Here is a 21,291-nt window from a genome sequence, read left to right on the forward strand (position 1 = left end):
AATTATACTGTATATGCACACAATAACAATAACCACACACACACACATGCAGGGATGCATCATAATCTATTCATTGCAGTGACTGATTGACAAAACATCCTAATGAAAAGGAACATTGAATTCATAAATTCTAACCTGTTTCTTGTGATTTCTTTTGCTTTTCTCAGTAACATCAGTCTCTTCTTGCCATAACATCTCCTGAAGCTCTGGCCACTGGAGTCCGGTATCGTGTAACAGCCTTTCCTGATGCTGTCCAAACACAAACACATCGGCAATGAACCACCAGTAAAAAAACATTTGCACACCCTGACTTGTTCTTCATTTTTACTATTTTCTACTTTGCATAATAGTAGGAAATAACACAAATGGTCTATTTCAGCTTCTTCTTTTGTATAGATTCCAGCTTTCAAATGTAATGAGGTGCATCCTGGGATGCTGTTTAATAGGCATTTAAGGAGTTTCCATGTATTCTGGACACTTGGAGCACACTGAACCCTGCTTTTCCATTCACTTCTGTTTCAACTCATACAATTTTTAAATGAAAATTATAGGTTTGTAAAGAGATTTGTATGTTGGCCCAATTTTGACATGCCCACGAAAAAAAATTTCTCACACAAACTTTCAGGCCAAAGGGTTTTTAAAATCTTGAGAAACAAATTAATTCAAGTGTGTCCAAATGTTTGACTGCTAGCATACAAATTTAAAAGATTTAGGCAGGATGAAAGACAAGGAACTTCTAATAAACCAAATATAAAGCTACAAATATAATTTTCAAACTTTTGAAAGTACACTGAAAATCTAAAGCAAACAAACATTAAACTTGTAATAAAGCTAGGTGTTGTAGAGTAAAACAAAGTGTGTCACTCTCCATTTGCATGGTGAAACAAACATTTCTTCTCTGAAATGTGCTCATGCACTCATTACACAATCTTAAAAAAAAAATAGATTCATTCATACATCTTCAAGGCGTCGTCTTTCCTCCTGTTGTTGTTGGATTCTCTTCTGTCGGTCCGCGAGCAATTGTCTTTTGTAGTTGTCTTGATTATGTACTTGTTGGAGTAGTTGTGTTTGTGAGTGTGTCTCCTGCTGCAGACGCAGGAACTCTCGTCTTAACATAGACTCTCCAGGAAGATTCACTATAGAGCTATGAGCACAAAGAAAATAACATGAGAAACGACCAAACCTAAGACAAGGGCGATGCTGAAAATGAACATTTGTGCAAAGCGTCATGCAGGGCTGTCAGGTTTTCATGCCATCTGCCATGTGGAGACTACTGACAGAGCACATTAACCCGATCATTGGGTGACACACTCGCTGACCTGTGCTTATCAGAAGAGATGGCCACTGCAGAGTCATTTTATGGGTCACAAGGCAATTTATGATTTAAAGGCCATTTTTAATTTAAGTAACAATTTGACTTTGATTGATTTATTTTGATCAACTTTTTTGTTTTGTGGCACAAACATAATTGAGCTTCCTGCTGATGATGCCATTTTGTTATCATTTAGGCTTCAAAGTGATCTACTATAGTTCATTAATCCAAATCTCTCAAGTCAACATAACATCTATACTGATATTTACTTTTCTAATGCACTTTCCTGGTGTTATTTTCAACGCTTCATCAGTGCATTTTATTCCAAATAAAACATTCTAGCGTTTTTCCGCTATCAGGCCAAACAGTTCTTAGTAGGCTGAGGAACAGTTCAGCACGGTTCGATACAAACCATTCCCGGTTAGCTAACCCTTCTGGTAGAACACAATGATGGTTTTCCAGGACAGTAGGGTATTTTACACTGATTCATTTGTGCTCCGATGCTTCATGAAGCAGTGTTTTGAAATTGGCCATCTAAATAAGTCATTATTTTGTTTTTTTTGGCACTCCAAAAATATTCTTGTCGCTTTATAATATAATAGTGGGCCACTGTTATCACATGAACCGATTTAAATATGTTTTTAGTACCTTTATGGATCTTGAGAGAGGAAGTGTCATTGCTCCCTATGGAGGGCTCATGGAGCCATCGGATTACTAAAATATCTTAATTTGTGTTCCAAAGATTAACGAAGGTCTTACGGGTGTGGAACAGCATGAGGGTAAGTAATAAATGACAGAATTTTATTTTTTGGGTGAACTAACCCTTTAATTTATAAAGCCACAGTAAACTTTATTGTTACATTTTATATTCTATGCCAATGCTATTATATTTTGTGCAGGAAATTTTATTTGTGCAAAAATCTGTATTAACATTATAAGTAAACCTCAAAGAACATATTAAATTAATTAAAAAATATATTGTAATGACCCCTATAATGTTAATCAGACAAAACTTGTTGCTCCTGAGTGAATAACTTTTGTAGCTTTAATAAGAATAAAAATATATTTAATACATACAGTGAAGACTATGCAATATCTATTTTTTTTTTGTTTTACATTTGATTATTCAATTTCTGCACTATTTATAACAAAAAACTACATTTTTTCAATATAAACCTTTTTTTACTTGAAAAACTTTTTTTTAATTCAAATTTGTTACACTGTATTTGTCTTATTGTTGGTAATTTGCTTCTTTGTTCTTATTTTTAATAAAAAAATATTAATAAAATATTTTATTGCACAAAATGATGGTAAAACTATGTTCTCTATTGAACATTTTTATTTAAAGCATTTATTTTATAAAGTTATTCATAAAGGTAAAAATATGCACTGGAAAATCAATTTAGGGGACAAATATTGTCCCTTAATGGTAATGCAGTCTAAGTGGAAGAGAGGGGGTACGCAGAAGGATGGTAATCCCTTCAGGGGGTACTCCACGCTAAAAAGTTTGGGAACCACTGAAGTAAACAATTTTTTTTTTCTTTTGTTTGTGAATTTTGAGAAAATACATTTCTCAAGAAATATATTTTATATGAAAATGTTATTGTGTATTATGACCACTAATGCTGATGCACACACTCTCACTCACAAACAAACAAACACGTACAATGTTAATGTCATTAGTTGGTATTAGCCAAACCTGATTGTGGAAGAGAGTCTAGTTTGTCTTTTCATCAAAATGAAATCAGTTGCTGTGCTTTTGTAATGGCTATCAAGCCCTCTTTGTTGTCAGCCAATCTCCTCCCTCCAAAAGGTGTAATATATAGTTTATTAAGACATACCTGGGTTCACCTTCATCTTCATTTATGCCATCGTCTTCATCTTCACTTCCACTGTATTCATATTCCGTTCCCTCTGTTAAGATTGGTCACAAACAGAACTTGAGACAAATTAGGTCAACAGTGATACCCAAACCAAAAGCAAATTATACTGAATAGTGGATATTTTTTTAATGTTGTTCAACTAATAAAATGTCAACTACATAAGCGAGGGCCCAAGTCATGATTTAACTGATGTCTGTTGTCGTCAACATTAACATTCATCCAGTATGTGAGGAAATTTTTCCCATGCTTGCACAGCAGAAGAGGGGGAGAGGTGCTCGGAAAACGTTGCCTGCAGCACTAGGACACAATTTGTTTAATGAGTGTGTGCGATTTATTAAAACTGCTTTTAACAACACTGTCATTTCAGGCATATGCAAAAATCCCAAAAGTTGGAAAGAAAGAACATAGCCTGAAATGACCCCGCCAGTCTAAATCAGAATGTCTATTCATTCAAGCTAAAAGAATACTATGTCTCGCCTTTCAGACTGTGTGTTTCGCACCTTTCTCTCGTCTCCTCTTCCTGGTTCTGTCCAGATGATCTTTGAGTGTGATGCGTACTTGTCGTTCATTAGGAAGGTCTTTAATGAAGGAATGGCGTAAGAGGGTCTCTGTGGACGGCCTGTGGAGGTAGTTCTTCACCAAACAACTTTCCACAAATGTCAGAAACTTTTTAGACCTTGAGGAGCAATAAAAAGAGATTTATTGCATACATGCCTTCAGTGACAGTAAATCTGCTAAATGCTTTTATTTTATTACCAATACTTGTCATTCACTTATATCTACTACTGCTAATTCAATAGTGCAGTGAAAATAACAAAATATACTTTACCTTAAATAAAAAAAACAAAATATACTATAAAAAATATACTTAATATACCTAAATATACTTAATGATTCATGATTCAAAAAAACAACATATCCCAGCGCCAGATCACCTCTTAACACAAACAAACGAAAACAAGTGGTGGGGACATGTCCCACCCATAAATTACTCCTATGCTGTCAAATTTGCAAAATAATCCTTTACTGGAACTAACAATACCAGTGCAAACCAAAACTACTGTGAGAGATCTCACTGGAAATTCTACTGAAGACATTTTAGCTGGCACATGTCGCAAATGCTCTCTATAATAAAGGAAAATAATTAGGGCTGCACGATATATCGCATGAGATTGTCACGCGCATTTCGTCAGTAAAGCCGGTTCCCTGATTACCGTCAGAGCCATATAGAGAGAGAGTTGCGACAACTCCATAGACTCCAATGGAACGTTTTTTTTACAGCAATGGCGGCTCGTGGAGCCTCTCAATAGTTCCTGGAAGTAGCAGCCGCGCCGTAGAGTTACAGCAAAACAGACCGTTTGTGATGGACTTTTAGAAGGTAAGCAGTTTAAATTATAATATTTTATAGTATCAGTACATCTGAATCAAATTAACTTGTGTATTAAAGCATGCTAGCTGATATTGCTCACTAAATAAATAGTTCCAGGGGATAGTAGATTAGATAATAGATTAAAACAATTTATTCATCGTTGTGTAATTAGAGAAAAAGGATTCTAAACGGGGTTAAATATAACTTTGGGGCTTGTGGTTGGTGAAAGTGGTAAAATGAGAATATCCTTATTCCTTATTAAATGTACAACCCAGATGAAAAAATACTATAGTAAATAGTATTGTGTTTTTGAACCATACTATAGTAAATTGTAGTATACTATATTATAGTATTTACAACACGTTGTTAATGCAATATAGTGAACTGATAAACTGTAATAAATACTGCAGTATACTTTAGTTTTTTACTACAGTATACTGTATATTGTAGTATAATATACCATAGAGTTGTAGAAAACTTAGTACAGTATTGGGTAACGTAATTTGTTTATATTACTATAGTTGTTTTATTATCACAGCAACTATAGAATTACCACAACAAATTAATTCAAGTACTTTACTATAGTATTGTTCAAAAACACTATGGTATTTACTATAAATTACTATAGTATTTTTTTCACCTGGGAATAAAGAAAAAAAAATCCTTATTTTAGAATTTATATTCGAGAATGTATTGTGATTCTGTTGACTGTCTATTATGTGTCAGCTCAGCTAATTTTTGGATTGATGGGGAGAGGGAAGTTTATAAGTGAGATTAAAAAAAACTGCTTAAAAGCAGCAGCAAAAAAAAAAAATAAATAAATAAAAAATAATAATATATATATACACACACTAGGCTAAATGGGAAACCATACTAAATACCAAAACTGTATATTATACACTACTACTGTATTTAATTTCTCCCATTTTGTTTCCTTTTATCTTGCTTTCAATACAAGCACAAAGGGGATTCAGATCCTGAAGACTCCATGCAATGATGCTGTCACCACCAGTCTCTGCTCCTTGGATTTTGCAAGCTTTTCCTTGCTCCTTATTTTTAATAAACCTTTAATAAACATAAAAGTTCCCAGTGTTAGTTTTTGTGAAAAAAGGCAGATACACCTGTATATGATTAACACACAACTTGGCGCACAATCTTTAATTCTGTTTAGATTGCTCCTGCTGACTAGAACATAACTTTCTCCTTTCCGTGTCAGTGGGGAAACCATGCATTCATATTGCTTTCTCTGAGTGACTGGATCATCCTCATGCAGCACTGCAAACCATAGCGGAGAATACAATAACATGTAGGAAAGGACAGACAAAATACTTGACATGCAGTTTATTATAAATGTATAAATCCATTGCAGTAAATCAGTGCAAAAGTCAATGTGTATAATCATGTTTTATTTTAGAGTTGAATATATTGTGTATGAATGTATATAGTAATAAGTGAATGGGGTGCATAAAAATTGTTAACATTAAGATTAATTAAATTTCACTTAATTAAATTTTACATTTCACTTATTTGCAATGTTTTTTTTTTAAGACAATCACCTGTCACCTGCATGTCTCCTGTCCCTCTAAAACCATAGTGAACATGACATGATTGCCCTTAACTAACATACAAGTTTAAAAACATTAAAATAATTCAAAACAACTGCAACGCGATCTTTAAACAAGGTAATGTTAGCCAGAAATATGTTAACAAGGCAGGCAACACTGGTTGAAAACACTAATCCTCAAATATTAGTAGGTTTTTATCTTTTAAAAACAACGTTGCTGTAACTACATACACATACTACATTCACATGTCGGTGTATTATATTGTAAACCGATGCATTTATTGACTATAAATTACCAAAAATCACGGTTCTGTCTCTCAAACCCTATCATTTTGAATTGCCGCCGAAGCACTTCCTGGAACTATCTGAAAGCTACACGAATCACGTGACGATCAAGCGTTTTGAACTTCCGTTGTCGCAACTCTGGCTGCGTCCGAAAACCTAGGTAGCTGTCTTGCTGCCTCGCTATCTTATAAGAGAATGACTTGTACGGCAGCGTTTGTGCATGAAGGCACCTCACGAAATTGATTTCGGACAGACTTCTGAGGCAGCGTAACAGTTTAATGATCTACAGCAATATAGCGTGAGCTTTGGTGAGAACTAAACAAATATTTAATTACTACAGTAGTAATTTCTCGATAGAAATGATATCAAAATTGAAATATGTTGATCAAAATCGTACATTTGTACAGAAACTGAGCAGCAAACGCAACTTTCGGACGCCATCTTTATTTTTCTAGCTCAACTGTCACAGAATGGAAAGCACAGGATTGTGGGATATCAAAGGCAGCTAAGGATACATCTGTGCTTCCTTCAAAAATCGATCAGATGAAGGTATCTCATGAGCAGGGGCGGAGCCAGACATTGTAAACATTCGGGGCTTAGCCCAAATCTATGTTTGTCCAAAGACATTTTAATTTTCTATTAACAGCTTTACTGACATGAAAGGAGCTTTTGTTGTCGTATTCTTGTTCAGAAAATGTACATTATTTGACACTGTAATTTGTAAAACTTTATTGAACGTACCAGCTGTAGGGTCCGGGGGCATGCTCCCCCGGGAGAAAATTTTGTACATTTTAAGGTTAAATGCATCAATCTGGTGTACTCTGTAAACTCAAAATTAAGAGCTTCAACACATGTACAGTGTGCAAATTGAACAAAGAAACAGCATTGACTTGTACCTGGACATTAAAAAGGGTTCAAACATCTTTTTTTTTACAATACTTTTGTACTCATTTCTTTTTAAAAGATAAATCCTTGAGCTTTTATTTTGATCATCACCAGCTGATCGTGTGCGCAAATGTGCGAGAGAGAGAGAAAGCGCGGCCGGTGTACGGTCGGATACTGTAGAAAAGCGGTATTGAACTGCTTAACGTATTTTAATAGAGAGATGTGTTAAGAAAAATTATATTTTGAGAGCACCGTTAAGAAACCTCTAACCTGAAATTCCTGCTTGCTGACTGTCTCGCACTCTTGCGGTTGACTGTGCTAGCTCCTCCCCTACCTGCTGCATATTCAACAGAGAGGAAGAAACGGAGTAGCCCATAGGCTACCGACAGCAAAGAAATGTATTCTATAGGCTAGATTATTTTTAAGGTCTATTTTTACAGGCTGTATGCAGTATATGCAAAGCCAAAGCGCAATGAAATAAAGCAACTTATGATTTCGGGGGTTTACATAGGCTATTGTCCAGTTTCATATTTTCTCAGTGACAGTCATTACATTCGGGGCTTGACTCAAAACATTCGGGGGTGAAGCCCCGGCAAAATCGGCTGGCGCCGCCCCTGCTCATGAGAGAGGGAGTGAAGCTAACATTGGATTCGGACGTGCCTTGATGCCTTACTACCTTGAAATGTGTCCTCGTAAGGCATCATTTTCCAGTTTTCGGACGCAGCCAACGTCTCTCTATGGCTCTGATTACCGTTAAATCTCCATCACCTGCTTTCAAATGGCGCGGCATTTAACAGACAGAGCCGTAGTTCACGGAAAAGCCACGCAATATCGCGTTCATTATCGAAGGCGATTCATCTGCGATATGAACGCGATATTGCGTGGCTTTTCAGTAATCTACGGCTCTGTCTATTATATGCCGCTGCATTTGAAAGCAGGTGATGGAGATTTAGCGGTAATCAGGGAACCGGCTTTATTGATGAAATGCGCGTGACAATCTCATGCGATATATCGTGCAGCCCTAAAAATAATCTTACCATTTCTTTGACTTTAGTTTGGGAGGAGGGTTCCGTGGAATTAGAAACAGCGCTCTCATTGGATGCATATCACACAAGGCTGTGGAGAAATGTGGAAAACAAAGAACCATTGAATCATATGCAACTTGTATAGAGTTATGTAAAAAAAAATTCAGGAATATCCCTAGGAATTGTGTAAACTCACGTGGTGCTCCCTCTGCCATCTCCAAAGCTGTGATACCCAGAGACCACACATCACTCTAAAAACAGAGTGAAATTATGCAATGTATTTCATGAACATATTAAACCACTCATGTACAGTACAACAGTATACTGAAATAACACTTTGCCAATGAATAGTAAATGATTCCCTTTTTTGAGAATTTCAAGTTAGCAAATGTCAAAATGTTGACAAAATAATACTATTAATCACTTAATTGGCTCTCAGTCGATGGACAGCCTGCCTGCTTACCCTATAATCATATGTAGAGTCAGGATTCTCATCACACGCGATCACCTCTGGTGCCATCCAATATGGTGTCCCGATGAATGTGTTTCTTCTACCAATCGTCCTGTCTAACTGAGCACTGACACCAAAATCCACTGAAAACAGGAAATCATTTAAACAGTTAAACAATGTCTTCAGCCATATATACTGTACCAGCACTTAAAGTATTTGTCATGTGACCGTGACCATGCATTGTTTTTCATATAAAACATTTAAGAGTTTAATGCTAGTAATGGATTGTTTCTGGTTTTACCGAGTTTAATCTCAGCATTCTCTGTCAGCAGCACGTTTTGTCCTTTAATGTCTCGATGAATCACATGATTTGAGTGCAAGTGTAACAGACCCTGAGAACACAAACAGTAGCAAATCAGTGTCACAAACACAGACAAATACCCACACCAGATAGTAATATTCTTTTTCTATATATTTAAAAAAAAAAAATAGCTATGTTTCACTTTTCTTAACATTTTTTCTTTTCTCTTTATTTTAATAATGTGCATGTCTTCAACTGGTTAGTGAAAATGATTAGTTTCAATAGCTTGCATGATAATCCAAGACAATTTGTAAAGTGGTGTGACAGACATGCTAGCTTACCACATATCTTAGGCGCACTTGCACTATTGCTTCATTAAAAAAAGAAATGTTTTACACAAAGAAATTAATAATACTGTGTCAAATGAGACGAAGATCCCAGACATAGCATTAGATGATTAATTTAACACAGAGTGAGTCACCTGATGGGGCAGACGTGTGTCCAGACAAATACTACGTTATTTCATGAGCTACCTGTTTTTGGACACGTTCACTTATGGAATTAAAGGAATATTTTGGATTAAGCTCAGTCAACATCATTTGTGGCATCATGTTGATCAGCATAAAAAAAAATATTTCAACTTGCTCCATCCTTTCTTTAAAAACTAATAATTAATTAATTTAATTAATTAATTTAAAAACACTTTTCTGTAATGTTGATGGAAATGAACAAAAGACTTTACAAATTACAGAAGAGTTAATAGAAATGTTATTTAAATACAATTATAAGCTTCATTTTCTTATAGTTGACTGTGAATAGAGCATGTAAGCAAGTAATGTCATTTATTGAAGGGGACCTATTATGCCCCTTTTTACAAGATATAAAATAAGTCTCAGGTCTACCCAGAATGTGTCCGTGAAGTTTCAGCTCAAAATATCCCACAGGTCATTTATTATACCATGATGCTGCAACTGCCCATTTTTGAGCGGAAGGAAAAACATGCTGATTTTGTGCATGTATCTTTAAATGCAAATGAGCTGTTGCTTCCCACCCCGCTTTCCGGAAGTGGGCAGAGCGTACAGCTCGTGCCTTGGATAATGTGGTAAAAAATCTATTTGGTTTTGATCATCATCCCTATCGCAATCATGCTCACGTGACATTGTGGGTCTTTATCTTCATGAAAGTTTATTATATGCTATATTTCTGATATATGGTTTTCTGAGTGCACACATCCGAAGCACGCACACAGAAAGCTGGATGTCAGACTTAATGTTCCGTGAGTATTAAACCAAGTTCTCTTTCACTTGTTATTGCACTTAAACTGTCAAATACACACAAGGTTATGTCAAAAACACAAGTTCACATAAACACAGTCCGTTAAGAAATCTGTGAATTAAAGTGAAAGCAGCGTAATATTCAGTACCAACTGCTATATATGCTGTTAATATGAATCAAACAACAAAAGAAAAACAGAAATCACTCACTGCTCTTGATTGAATAACTTAGTAGCTTTAATAAGAATACATTTCTTAAACAAATGCTCCTGAAAAATACTCTTGGTGAGGATATAAACATGGCAGACTGTGTACAGCTCATTCAGGGAGGGGTCTATGCTAATAGAGCAGAGTCCTTGAGCAGTTGTGGGCAGGGCCTAATAATTTGTGATGTCACAAAAGCTAGAATCTGCAAACGAGACTTGTTCTGAGACACTGCTTATGATCCATGGGGATTAAAAAAAGAGGAGTGGGTAGATTTTTATTATACATTATAGGGTGGTTGTGTACATACACTGCTGACATTTATGTTCAAACAACATGTAAAAATGAATTTTGCATAATAGGTGCCCTTGAAGATTATGTTTATAAAATCAATAAAAGAACCAGCTTTATTTTCTCTAGACCAGATGAAATTTCACAATTTTCTACTTGATAATGCATTTTATAATATGCTGAAGGATGAAATGGATTGTACAAAAATGCTTTGTGGACAGAATGCATTTCGCAATCCAATCAAGCCCTTTCGGAAACAAAATGCATGTCTCCTTCAAAGAATTTTGTGGATGAAATGCAATTATAATATGCTGGGGGGATTTTATGGATGTTTTCTATTATCCACATAAACTTTTGTGCACTAACTGAAGTGCAGACTTCATCCAATGATGAAATGCAACTGGTTTTTATCTTTCTGGGTACAATACACATTAAAGGATAACAGCATTTTGTCATAAAATACTACATTCGTGTTACGTAATTCAGACTACATGAAAATAGTGAGCTTACACTTAGCACTGTCATTTTAGTAGACTTAAGAAAAAAGGCATATATCAGCCAGGTGGACTGATCTCTCTAGCCAATTTAAAAAGTACAAACTAATTATGATCCTTACAGTTTCAATTTGTCCTTGCAAACATACTGAAAGTTGTAATTGTTTCATTTATTCAATGAACATATGATTTATTTTACACACACTAGATAACTAGATCATATTTACTATAGCATATATATACTACGCTCACTGTAATGCCACAGGAGAGGCTCTTGTAGCTGAGTCTGCCTCCTCTTAAGGATTTCCCTCCACCTAAACGCCTTAACATTGTTTTAGTTTTTTTTTTTTTTTCAATGGACTATCAATAGTCTTTAGATGTGATTACTCACTCTCAGAACCTCTCTACAGATGTAAGCAATCCAGTCCTCCTTAAGGCAGTTCCCTTTGGTCTTCTTCAGCAGGTCTGTGACTGACCCTGCGCCGCAGTACTCCATCACCAGCTGAAGGCCAAAACACACAAAGAAAGCACATTTAACATCTCACTTTTAACAAAAAAGTGACAGCATAGATGTCTAGACTGGATATCTACATTGTTATTTATCTCAGTAGCTTAATCAGGATAGTAAGGTCCTTCAGTTAAACGTCAACACACCCCACACACCCTCACACAGTGGCCTTGAAGGCCCTGAAGATATGGACTGCTGAGGGAAAGAATGCAATAGGCCCTTTCCCAATGCAGATACTAATGCTCCTTTTAATGAACTTTTAAAATAACTTTTTGAGGGACCCTTTTAAAAGGTATCGTAACAGCAGAGCAGTGGGAGGTTAGCAGCCACACATGTACACAGACTTGTCATAGTCAATACTTACTGTTGTAAATTTACACTGCTAAATATGGAGAAGTACTAAACATTTACTTTTAAATTTTAAGTTTGCCAAGTCGTATGTGTATTTGTATAGATTTACAGAAAATCGTGATATTACATATTAATATATTCATGCCTTATCTTCAATGCGATAATTTACAAGCAGTTAGTATGCTACATAGTATATATATCACCCTATGTGAGTATACTGTTTGTATGTGGATACACACATATAGAGCTGTGCCTGTGCGATAATACACTTTACATTTTTTGCTACAACTTTAAACAATCAAAGCCTACAGCAATGTCCATGAAAAGATCTCAGAACAGCTGTTGCAGGTTGGGATCCACAACAGATAAGCACTGCACAAAAGTAACCATCAGTGTAAAACGTGTCCAGAGAGCAAGAAAAGCGCAGCTCCCACCCATGGCTGCTGTTGCCATTCTGTTGTGTGAGGAAAAAACAGCAGAAGAAAACAAAGCTAGATTTCTCCATCACTGGGTTCTAGGTGCAAATGTCAGAAAAATCTCTTCAGGTGTGAGTTCTGCTTTAGACAATATGGTTGACCAAAATATGCTAATTCTGTTTTTCAAAATACAGTCTTTTGTGTTTCAAAGAAAAAAAAGTCATAAATGTTTGGAACATGAGTGTGAATAAATTATGACATTTTTGGGTGAACTGCCCCTTTATGATGTGGATGACTAGAAACCTTATAATAACATGTACAGTAACTGGACACAGCAGACGTTAAAGCCTGATTTTGTTTGGGACCCTTTTGGAAGGTGTCTCTGTAACCTCATAAGCATAAACTATGGCTCTTCTAGTAATGTGAGACACTATACACATGCAGTTAAGAGCCTCTAGAGGAAATCAGGTTGATTGTTTATTTGGGTTCAGTAGATACTCACCCAAAGCTGGTCATCCTGACCTGCAGGACTTTTCTTAACAAAAGCACCGTAATACGTGGCTATGTTCCTATGATGGGAATGCATTTTCAACATGTTAATCTCCAGTTTGATTTCATCTTCCTCATCCTGCGGAAGACAAAATACATTTGTAAATTTTCATTTCATCTATTTCACCATGAGTCAACTTAAATAATGAAAATGACAGTAGGAATAACAATGCCTGTTAAAACAAGAGAATATAGAAAATGTCATTACTGAGTTAAGGTAGAACAATATATTGAGACTCCCTTTATAAAAGGAGCACTCCAAACATAAGCATTTATATGTAAAGGCTGATTTCACAGTCCTAAGAGGAAAGACAGGAGAGGTGTGTATGGAAGTGATGGTCAAGGGAAAGGAAATCTGGAGCCTGAGGTTCAAAAGAGCACTACATTGCTCCGTTATCTCCCATGGCAGATAATGCAAGACGGAAAGGGAACCAGGAAACAGCATTTCTGTGATGGGGAGTTCTGAGTCTTTCCCTGAAATTGTTATAACTGACTCATATTGACTAAAAAAACACTTGTATTGACTAAAATCTGTATATTCATGCACTGAATCCACGGTCAAGTTACAAAAATTAAATTCTGCACAAAGAATCAAACAGGCTTGTTGCCTTGTGTAATGAGTTTGGCTATTACATTGCTTGTGTAGTGGCCAGGCAGACTGTCTGGTTGTGATATCATGAATAATTAATTAATTCATTAATTCATTCATTAAAGGTGCCCTAGAATTAAAAATTTAATTTACCTTGGCATAGTTGAATAACAAGAGTTAAGTACATGGAAATGACATACAGTGAGTCTCAAATACCATTGTTTCCTTCTTCTTATATAAATTTAATTTGTTTAAAAGACCTCCGAAGAACAGGCAAATTTCAACATAACACAGACTGTTACGTAACAGTCGGGATCATTAATATGTGTGCCCCAATATTTGCATATGCCAGCCCATGTTCAAGGCATTACACAAGGGCAGGACGTCTGGATCTGTGCACAGCTGAATCATCAGACTATAAGCAAGCAAGGACAATAGCGAAAAATGGCAGATGGAGCAATAATAACTGACATGATACAAGATATCATGATATTTTTAGTGATATTTGTAATTTGTCTTTCTAAATGTTTTGTTAGCATGTTGCTAATGTACTGTTAAATGTGGTTAAAGTTACCATCGTTTCTTACTTTATTAATGGAGACAAGACTGTCGTTATTTTCATTTTTTAAACACTTGCAGTCTGTATAATTCATAAACACAGCTTCATTCTTTATAAAGCTCTCCAACAGTGTGTAATGTTAGCTTTAGCCACGGAGCATACTATCAAATTAATTCAGAATCAAATGTAAACATCCAAATAAATACTATACTTACGCGATTAGACATGCTGCATGATGAACACTTTGTAAAGATCCATTTTAAGGGTTATATTAGCTGGGTGAACTTTGTTTATGCTGTTTAAGGCAAGCGCGAGCTCCGGGGGTGGGGAGCACGAGAATTTAAAGGGGCCGCAGCCTGAATCGGTGCATTTTTAATGATGCCCCAAAATAGGCAGTTAAAAAAATGAAAAAATAAAAATAATAATAATAATAATAAATAAATATATTATTTTGAGCTGAAACTTCACAGACACATTCAGGGGACACCTTATACTTATATTACATCTTTTGAAAACACGCTATACAGCACCTTTAATAATTAATTATATTACACACCCTGTATCAGACAGATCAATTAACATCATCAATCTAAACATGATCTTTTAGCATTTGTACCTGTGGCGACCAGGGCGGGCGAGAGCCGTGAGGGAACGGCGCGAGTGTTAATGAGCTTCACCTGGGAGGCGCACCGGCCTTGAGTCCCTCACGGAGGAGCTCCGGGAGCATAAAAGGAGGAGCGACTACCGTGAAGGACGAGAGAGGACCAGGCCTGGACTTTATTTTATGTTTTATTATGTTTGTGTGGCCGGCAGACCCTCGCGGACGTTTACTTTCGTTTTGTTCTTTGTTTATTTTACATTAAAGTTACGTTGAATGTTCGCCGGTTCCCGCCTCCTTCTTCCCATATTTACGAACTGTGTTACATTGGTGCCGAAACCCGGGAGGAAGGAGGGACATGCTGTCGGAGAGCCCTCGCTGCTGAGGGGGATCGCGGTGCTGCGGAGTTCGGGCAGCGCGGGAGTGAAGACCGCGAGAGGCTGCCCGAGGCGGTGGTACTGGAGCCTAGTGAAAGGTGGGACGGAGAGCTCGAGGCCGTGCCCCTGGGATGAGGTGGGGTGGCTGCCGTCCAAGAGGGAGCGGAGGAGTCGCCGCCGTTCGCCGTGGGCCGGAGCCTGCTGCCGTCCGCCATAAAGGGGAGGAGCAGGGAACGGGGGACTCGCTGCCAGCTGCCCTCAGTTGGAGGCCAGGAGGCGGTCGGGGATCGGGCCGTCCACCGAGCGTCCAGTGCCACCGCATGGCACCGCGAAGAAGAGCCTCTTGGCAGGCTGAGGACCGAGCGGCAGTGTGTCGGGGAACCGGACCAAGAATTTTTTTCTTTCTTTTTCCTCTCTCCCCTCTCTCGTCCTGTCGCTCCCCTTGCTTCCGTCTCCTTTCTCTCGTCTCGTCTGTCCTTACCCCCAGGTGCTGCGGCCACCGAGACAGGCCCCGGGGGGGAGTAGAGCGCAGTCTCGGGAGGACCCCCCGGCCTGCGAGGGGTGATGGGGGTATGTGGCGACCAGGGCGGGCGAGAGCCGCGAGGGAACGGTGCGAGGCCGGTGGCGCGAGTGTTAATGAGCTTCACCTGGGAGGCGCACCGGCCTTGAGTCCCTCACGGAGGAGCTCCGGGAGCATAAAAGGAGGAGCGACTACTGTGAAGGACGAGAGAGGACCAGGCCTGGACTTTATTTTATGTTTTATTATGTTTCATTTTGTTCTTTGTTTATTTTACATTAAAGTTACGTTGAATGTTCGCCGGTTCCCGCCTCCTTCTTCCCATATTTACGAACTGTGTTACAGTACCATTGTCGTTATCTACAGATCTTTCTCTCAGCCAAAACATTATTTATGTTTTACTGCATGTCATTATACCAAATGCCACTGGTTCTTGCTGGAGCCAAATGTCGTTGGCATCAGATCTGACACAATGCATCTATAAATGACAAATATTCCAACTACAGTGGATGCTTATTAGGGAATTATTCATTGTGTTTGTTTGTTCTTGCAAACCACTATTAATCACTGTTGTTTGAAAGAGGTCTATGTGTTAAAAAAAAAAAAAAAAAAAAAAAAAAAAGAAGTTCCATAAACAGCACACCACTCTGACATGTCAGAAGTTGTCAAGTAAACCAAACCTTTGGTCTTTTAGTGTATGATTAGCTGTTTTCTCATTACCAAGTGTATTTCATTTAGGGATTCAGGATAATGGGCAAACAAATAAACAATTATTTTGCTCAAAAATTATAACTGTGATTATTAATCACAACTGTCAATCTAGAGTCAACTCACATCTACTCAGAGGCATGGTTTATTTGACCTTATAGAGTTTCCAGAAAATATGTATTACATTAATATTCTCTATTATGAACCAAAGCTAAATGTCTTTTCAGATAAACCCATGAATCTTATAGTAATAGTAGTCAACAAATAATAAACTGGGTAAAGAAAATCTATTTTAACATAATACAATTTTTTTTTTGCATACTTCACCTTTAACTCTAACAATTCCAAATTATGTTATTTTTTTCTATTAAAACAATGTTTGCATAAGTGCATTCAGTTAATCACTGAAATTTGCTCACATATTTAGTGGCAAAAAACAGCAACCTCTTGAAAGAACACATAATGGCATGACACTTTCATTTGAACAAAATATTGCAAGCATAATAAACGCTAAACTCCAGCATTCATGTTTTTAGATCATAAGTGGAGCGAGATTAAGTAAAACACTAGGCAGAAAATATATCGATTTAGGAGCAAAGCTCTATTTGAGGGGTTAGAACTCTTGACATCTGGCAACCTCAAGCATAAAAGCTTGTGTTATCAATGTTAGATATCAGAAATATCAAACAAAAAAAAATAAAAAAATGTTTCAGCAGAGCTCGACATTAAGTCTTGTTATGTACTTGTCTGAGAAAAAAAATATTCTGAATCAATATTCTCATCAGTGTTCGATCAGCTCTTACTTAAATCAGCATATTTGTGATATATGCCACCTTTGATTTCCAGGGCATACCTTAATAAATGTGTCATCTTTAATGGCAAATTCTTACATTTATAAATAAGAAAGGTGAAGAAGCTCATACCTCGGTCACATCCATGACCTTGATTGCTGCCAGCTGTCCTGTTTTCACATGCCGACCCTGTCAAACACAAGGGCAACAATGAGAAACAACACACGACCATGTGGCCCTTCTGAAGGACGTGAACATGTAAATGTTTATAATGTCTGCACTTGTGTGCTTCATCAGTGTCTCAAAATGAATGAGTAGCTCCACAGTGTATACAGTGACAAATCAGGAAGAGCAGTCGATTCTTTTATTGCTAGAACAATTACAGCTCAGCTGTAATAAAGCCCTATGTCAGATGAACTTGCAGAAGCTAAATATTCTGATTATTCTCTTATTTATTACAGTTGTAAGAAAAAGAAACACGATGCATTAAGAGTTGGGGGGTGAAAACTTTTGAACAGGATGAAGATGTCCAAATTGTTCTTATTTTATTGAAATATCATTGCTTTTCATTTAGTACTGCCATCTGAAAGCAACAGAAGATACTTGCATGTTTCCCGGAAGAAAAAATAAGTACAATTTACCTTGATATTCAAATTCAAAAGTTTTCATCCCCCAACCCTTAATGCATTGTGTTTCCTTCTGGAGCATCAGTGAATGTTTGAACCTTTTTTAATAGTTGTGTTTGAGTACCTCAGTTGTCCTCAGTGTAATAAAATGGATCTGAAAATCATACAGTCACTGCTGGAAAGGGTTCAAATATGCAAAAAATGCTTAAAAACTGAAGAATCTGCAGGACCTGGAGGATTTTTCTGAAGAACAGAGCTCAGTTTAACTGCTCAGAACAAACAAGGGACTCATGAACAACCATCACAAAAAACAACAAAAAAAAAACAAACAGTCATAGATCATCCAGGTAACCACACACAGTATTAAGAACCAATGGTTCACATACTTTTGAATGGGGCCATTTGAATAAATTCAGCCTTTTTTTTTTTTTTTTTTTTGTGGACTATATGTAAACATCTTTTATGTAAAATACCTTACTCAGGACAGTACTAAACAAAAAATAACATGCATTTTGTATGATCTCTCTTATTTTGTTAACATTGTTCACATTTTCTGCAGGTGGTTCACATACTTTTTCTTACAACTGTATATTGGTTAAGTATCTGAGTTGCTCAACAATACTGTGCTGTTAGCCTGATCCTGGAATCCAAGTAATTTACTGTATACTGTAAATTTCACAGAATTTGGTAAAATTTGGATGAAGAGAGAAAAAGTAGAGCTGTACACGTAATCAAATGCCGATATGGACTAGTGTGTGTGTCAATATTAAAGACTGCTGGTTGAAATCCAAAGTGTGCATGTTGTGCAAGTCTCAGTTTGTTCTACTACAGAAACTCAAGCACACGTGATGCTCATCTGCATCTCACTACATGAGGACAACATGAACACATAAACTTCATCTACAGAGCTGCTCTGTGAGCCACTTCACCAGCATTTCATCGGTTCATTTGACCAAACTATTGTCATACCATATATACAGAGGTAAAATCTTCACTAAAACCCATACATTTATGATGACAAAATTGTATAAAATCATAAAACAGCGAATCCAGAAAATTGAAAACAGGCAAAACAGATATATTTTCACAGAGGAACACCTAATATTGGTGTACTTACTGTGGGGAAAAACAAACATTCTTTGGGCAATTATAGAAGAAATGATACATGAACCCAAAGAGGTCCAGGATGCCTCAGTGAGCTGAAATATGGCATCTAATTATGGCTATTGGCTAATGTTTCATATGTCATGCTCAAATACACAGACCTTAAAATGGCACAGTTCCTTTTCTGTTTTCAAGTTCCACATTCACATAAAGACAGTCAACATTACATTAGTATGGTGTCAAGTATAGCATTTAATGATAAAGTGACAAAGACTGATATTTTTTACAAGAAATACTACTACTACTAATAATAAATCAAGCAGTGACACACTGATCACATAAATAGCTGCAGGCCTACACCGTTGTCCAGTTGTCACCTGCCACCAGTGGTTTAAATCTGAAATTTCTTCTGCTGAAGTTAACCATATAGTATTGCATGTATGATGAGAGTGCGATATCACAATTTTTGATCGTGGACAATTAAAATGACTTCATGATCTGCTTTTGAAGAGATATCATAGTATCGTGCAACAGAAAATCATGGTATTGTGCCTCAGTTCCAATGTACTGGAAAAAGCGACATACATTCATCAGCACCAGACGATATCTACAGTAAACTTTCCCTTGTGAAAAAGAAGTGCACTTAATTGTATTGAAAGTGTACTTTGTATGTACTTAGTATACTTTTTAAAACGTGCACTTGCAGATAATACAATATAATTAAAATTAAAGGCCACTTAAGTTGTACTTAAAGAAAGTACACTTTAATGAAAATATTTATTAACACGCTTAAGTGCACTTTTTAAAAATGCCCTTTGTAATAATGTCAAATTAAGTTGTACTTAAAGAAAGTACACTTTAATGACAATATTTATTAATATGCTCGAGTGCACTTTTTAAAAATGCCCTTTGTAATAATGTCAAATTAAGCTGTACTTAAAGAAAGTACACTTAAATGACAATATTTACTAACACGCTTGAGTGCACTTTTTAAAAATACACCTTGTAATAATGACTTATTAATTGTACTTACAGAAAGTAAACTTTAATGACAATGTTTATTAACACACTTGAGTGCACTTTTTAAAAATGCACTTTGTAATAATGACTTAAGTTGTACTTAAAAAAAGTACACTTTAATAGCAATATTTATTAACACGCTTAAGTGCAGGTTTTAAAAATGCACTTTGTAATAATGACTTAAGTTGTACTTGAAGAAAATACACTTTCATGACAATATTTCTAAACATGCTTAAGAGCACTTTTTAAAAATGCACTTAATTTTTACCTAATTATGACTTTATATTGTTTTAAATAAGTAAACTTATTCTGATGTATTGACATATATTAAAGCACATGAAAAATAATTGATTTTAATTTCAACTTAAGTGTGTTGTCCAAGATGACATTTGTTAATGTATTTTAAATGTGCTTAGTCTTTAATAAATACTGTGTGCATTAATACACTTGAAATTTATTTTTCTGAATTTCAAAACACTTGCTTATACAGTGTATAATCCTGTACAACTTATTGTTGAAATTTTTATCACCTGCTCCTGCTCTAAACTCGACTAGTGTCAGTTTTCTACATAATATTTGACATAAAATGTTTTTTTTTTTTTTTACGGAGTGCTGTATTTGTGATACTTAATGCAACAGTGCTGTACTTTACATATCTGTATAATACTTATAATATCATTGTTGTTCTAAGTTGATTAAACCTATTTACTTGCAAGCAAAAGTTTAACAGATCTAAAAAATAATTTGAATTCATATTCAGTTAAAATACATTTAATTTTAATCAGACTAAACTATAAAATAATTGAATTTCAGTTAGGTGAATGAGTCAAGTTCTGTAAACGTACAGTCTAACTACAACAATGAATTAGAAAAACTTCAACTTGAACAAATTTAATCATGCGCATGCGCCACAATACTACGTCATGACGGCGCATTACTTCACCAGAGTTTGAAAAATGCACCTTCAGCCATCTTTCTGTGATCGCGATGCGCGAGGCAACTTTGCTGATCAAAGAAGAAAACAAAGGAGCGCACGTTTGGATGGCTACAAATGAGACGTTATGTATTACGAATAAAGAAGCAAGTAAGTATCTTATATATGCTCTCTTTATTTTTATTTTTTCACCGGAACATAGCAGTTCTTATGAGTGTAACTTATTTAGTTTAATCGCAATATGGAGGTGAATTAATCATGTTTCCTGTAATTTATTTATGATTGCATTATAATAATTTCTTATAC

At 36.2% G+C, this 21,291-nt stretch overlaps 1 protein-coding gene across 8 annotated transcripts in view; it reads right to left on the reverse strand.

The window, feature by feature from the left end:
• Positions 1-21,291, reverse strand: part of si:zfos-2326c3.2 (mitogen-activated protein kinase kinase kinase kinase 4) — a 106,701-nt gene that overhangs the window by 58,122 nt on the left and 27,288 nt on the right. For 7 of the 8 annotated variants that reach the window (XR_010895574.1, XR_010895575.1, XR_010895576.1 and 4 more), the window contains exons 3-13: positions 17,434-17,490; positions 13,116-13,241; positions 11,730-11,840; positions 9,076-9,166; positions 8,787-8,917; positions 8,520-8,574; positions 8,336-8,414; positions 3,696-3,871; positions 3,154-3,226; positions 958-1,144; positions 136-249 (exon numbers count right to left, since the gene is read on the reverse strand). Coding sequence is in view for 5 of the 8 variants with exons in the window: in XM_067390800.1 (XP_067246901.1) it covers positions 136-249; positions 958-1,144; positions 3,154-3,226; positions 3,696-3,871; positions 8,336-8,414; positions 8,520-8,574; positions 8,787-8,917; positions 9,076-9,166; positions 11,730-11,840; positions 13,116-13,241; positions 17,434-17,490 (1,200 nt within the window). In the remaining 3 variants the exon portion in view is untranslated. The other variant, XM_067390817.1, reaches the window with a different exon arrangement.

The sequence above is a fragment of the Chanodichthys erythropterus genome, chromosome 1 (assembly GCF_024489055.1).
Source record: "Chanodichthys erythropterus isolate Z2021 chromosome 1, ASM2448905v1, whole genome shotgun sequence".
Lineage (NCBI taxonomy): Eukaryota > Metazoa > Chordata > Actinopteri > Cypriniformes > Xenocyprididae > Chanodichthys > Chanodichthys erythropterus.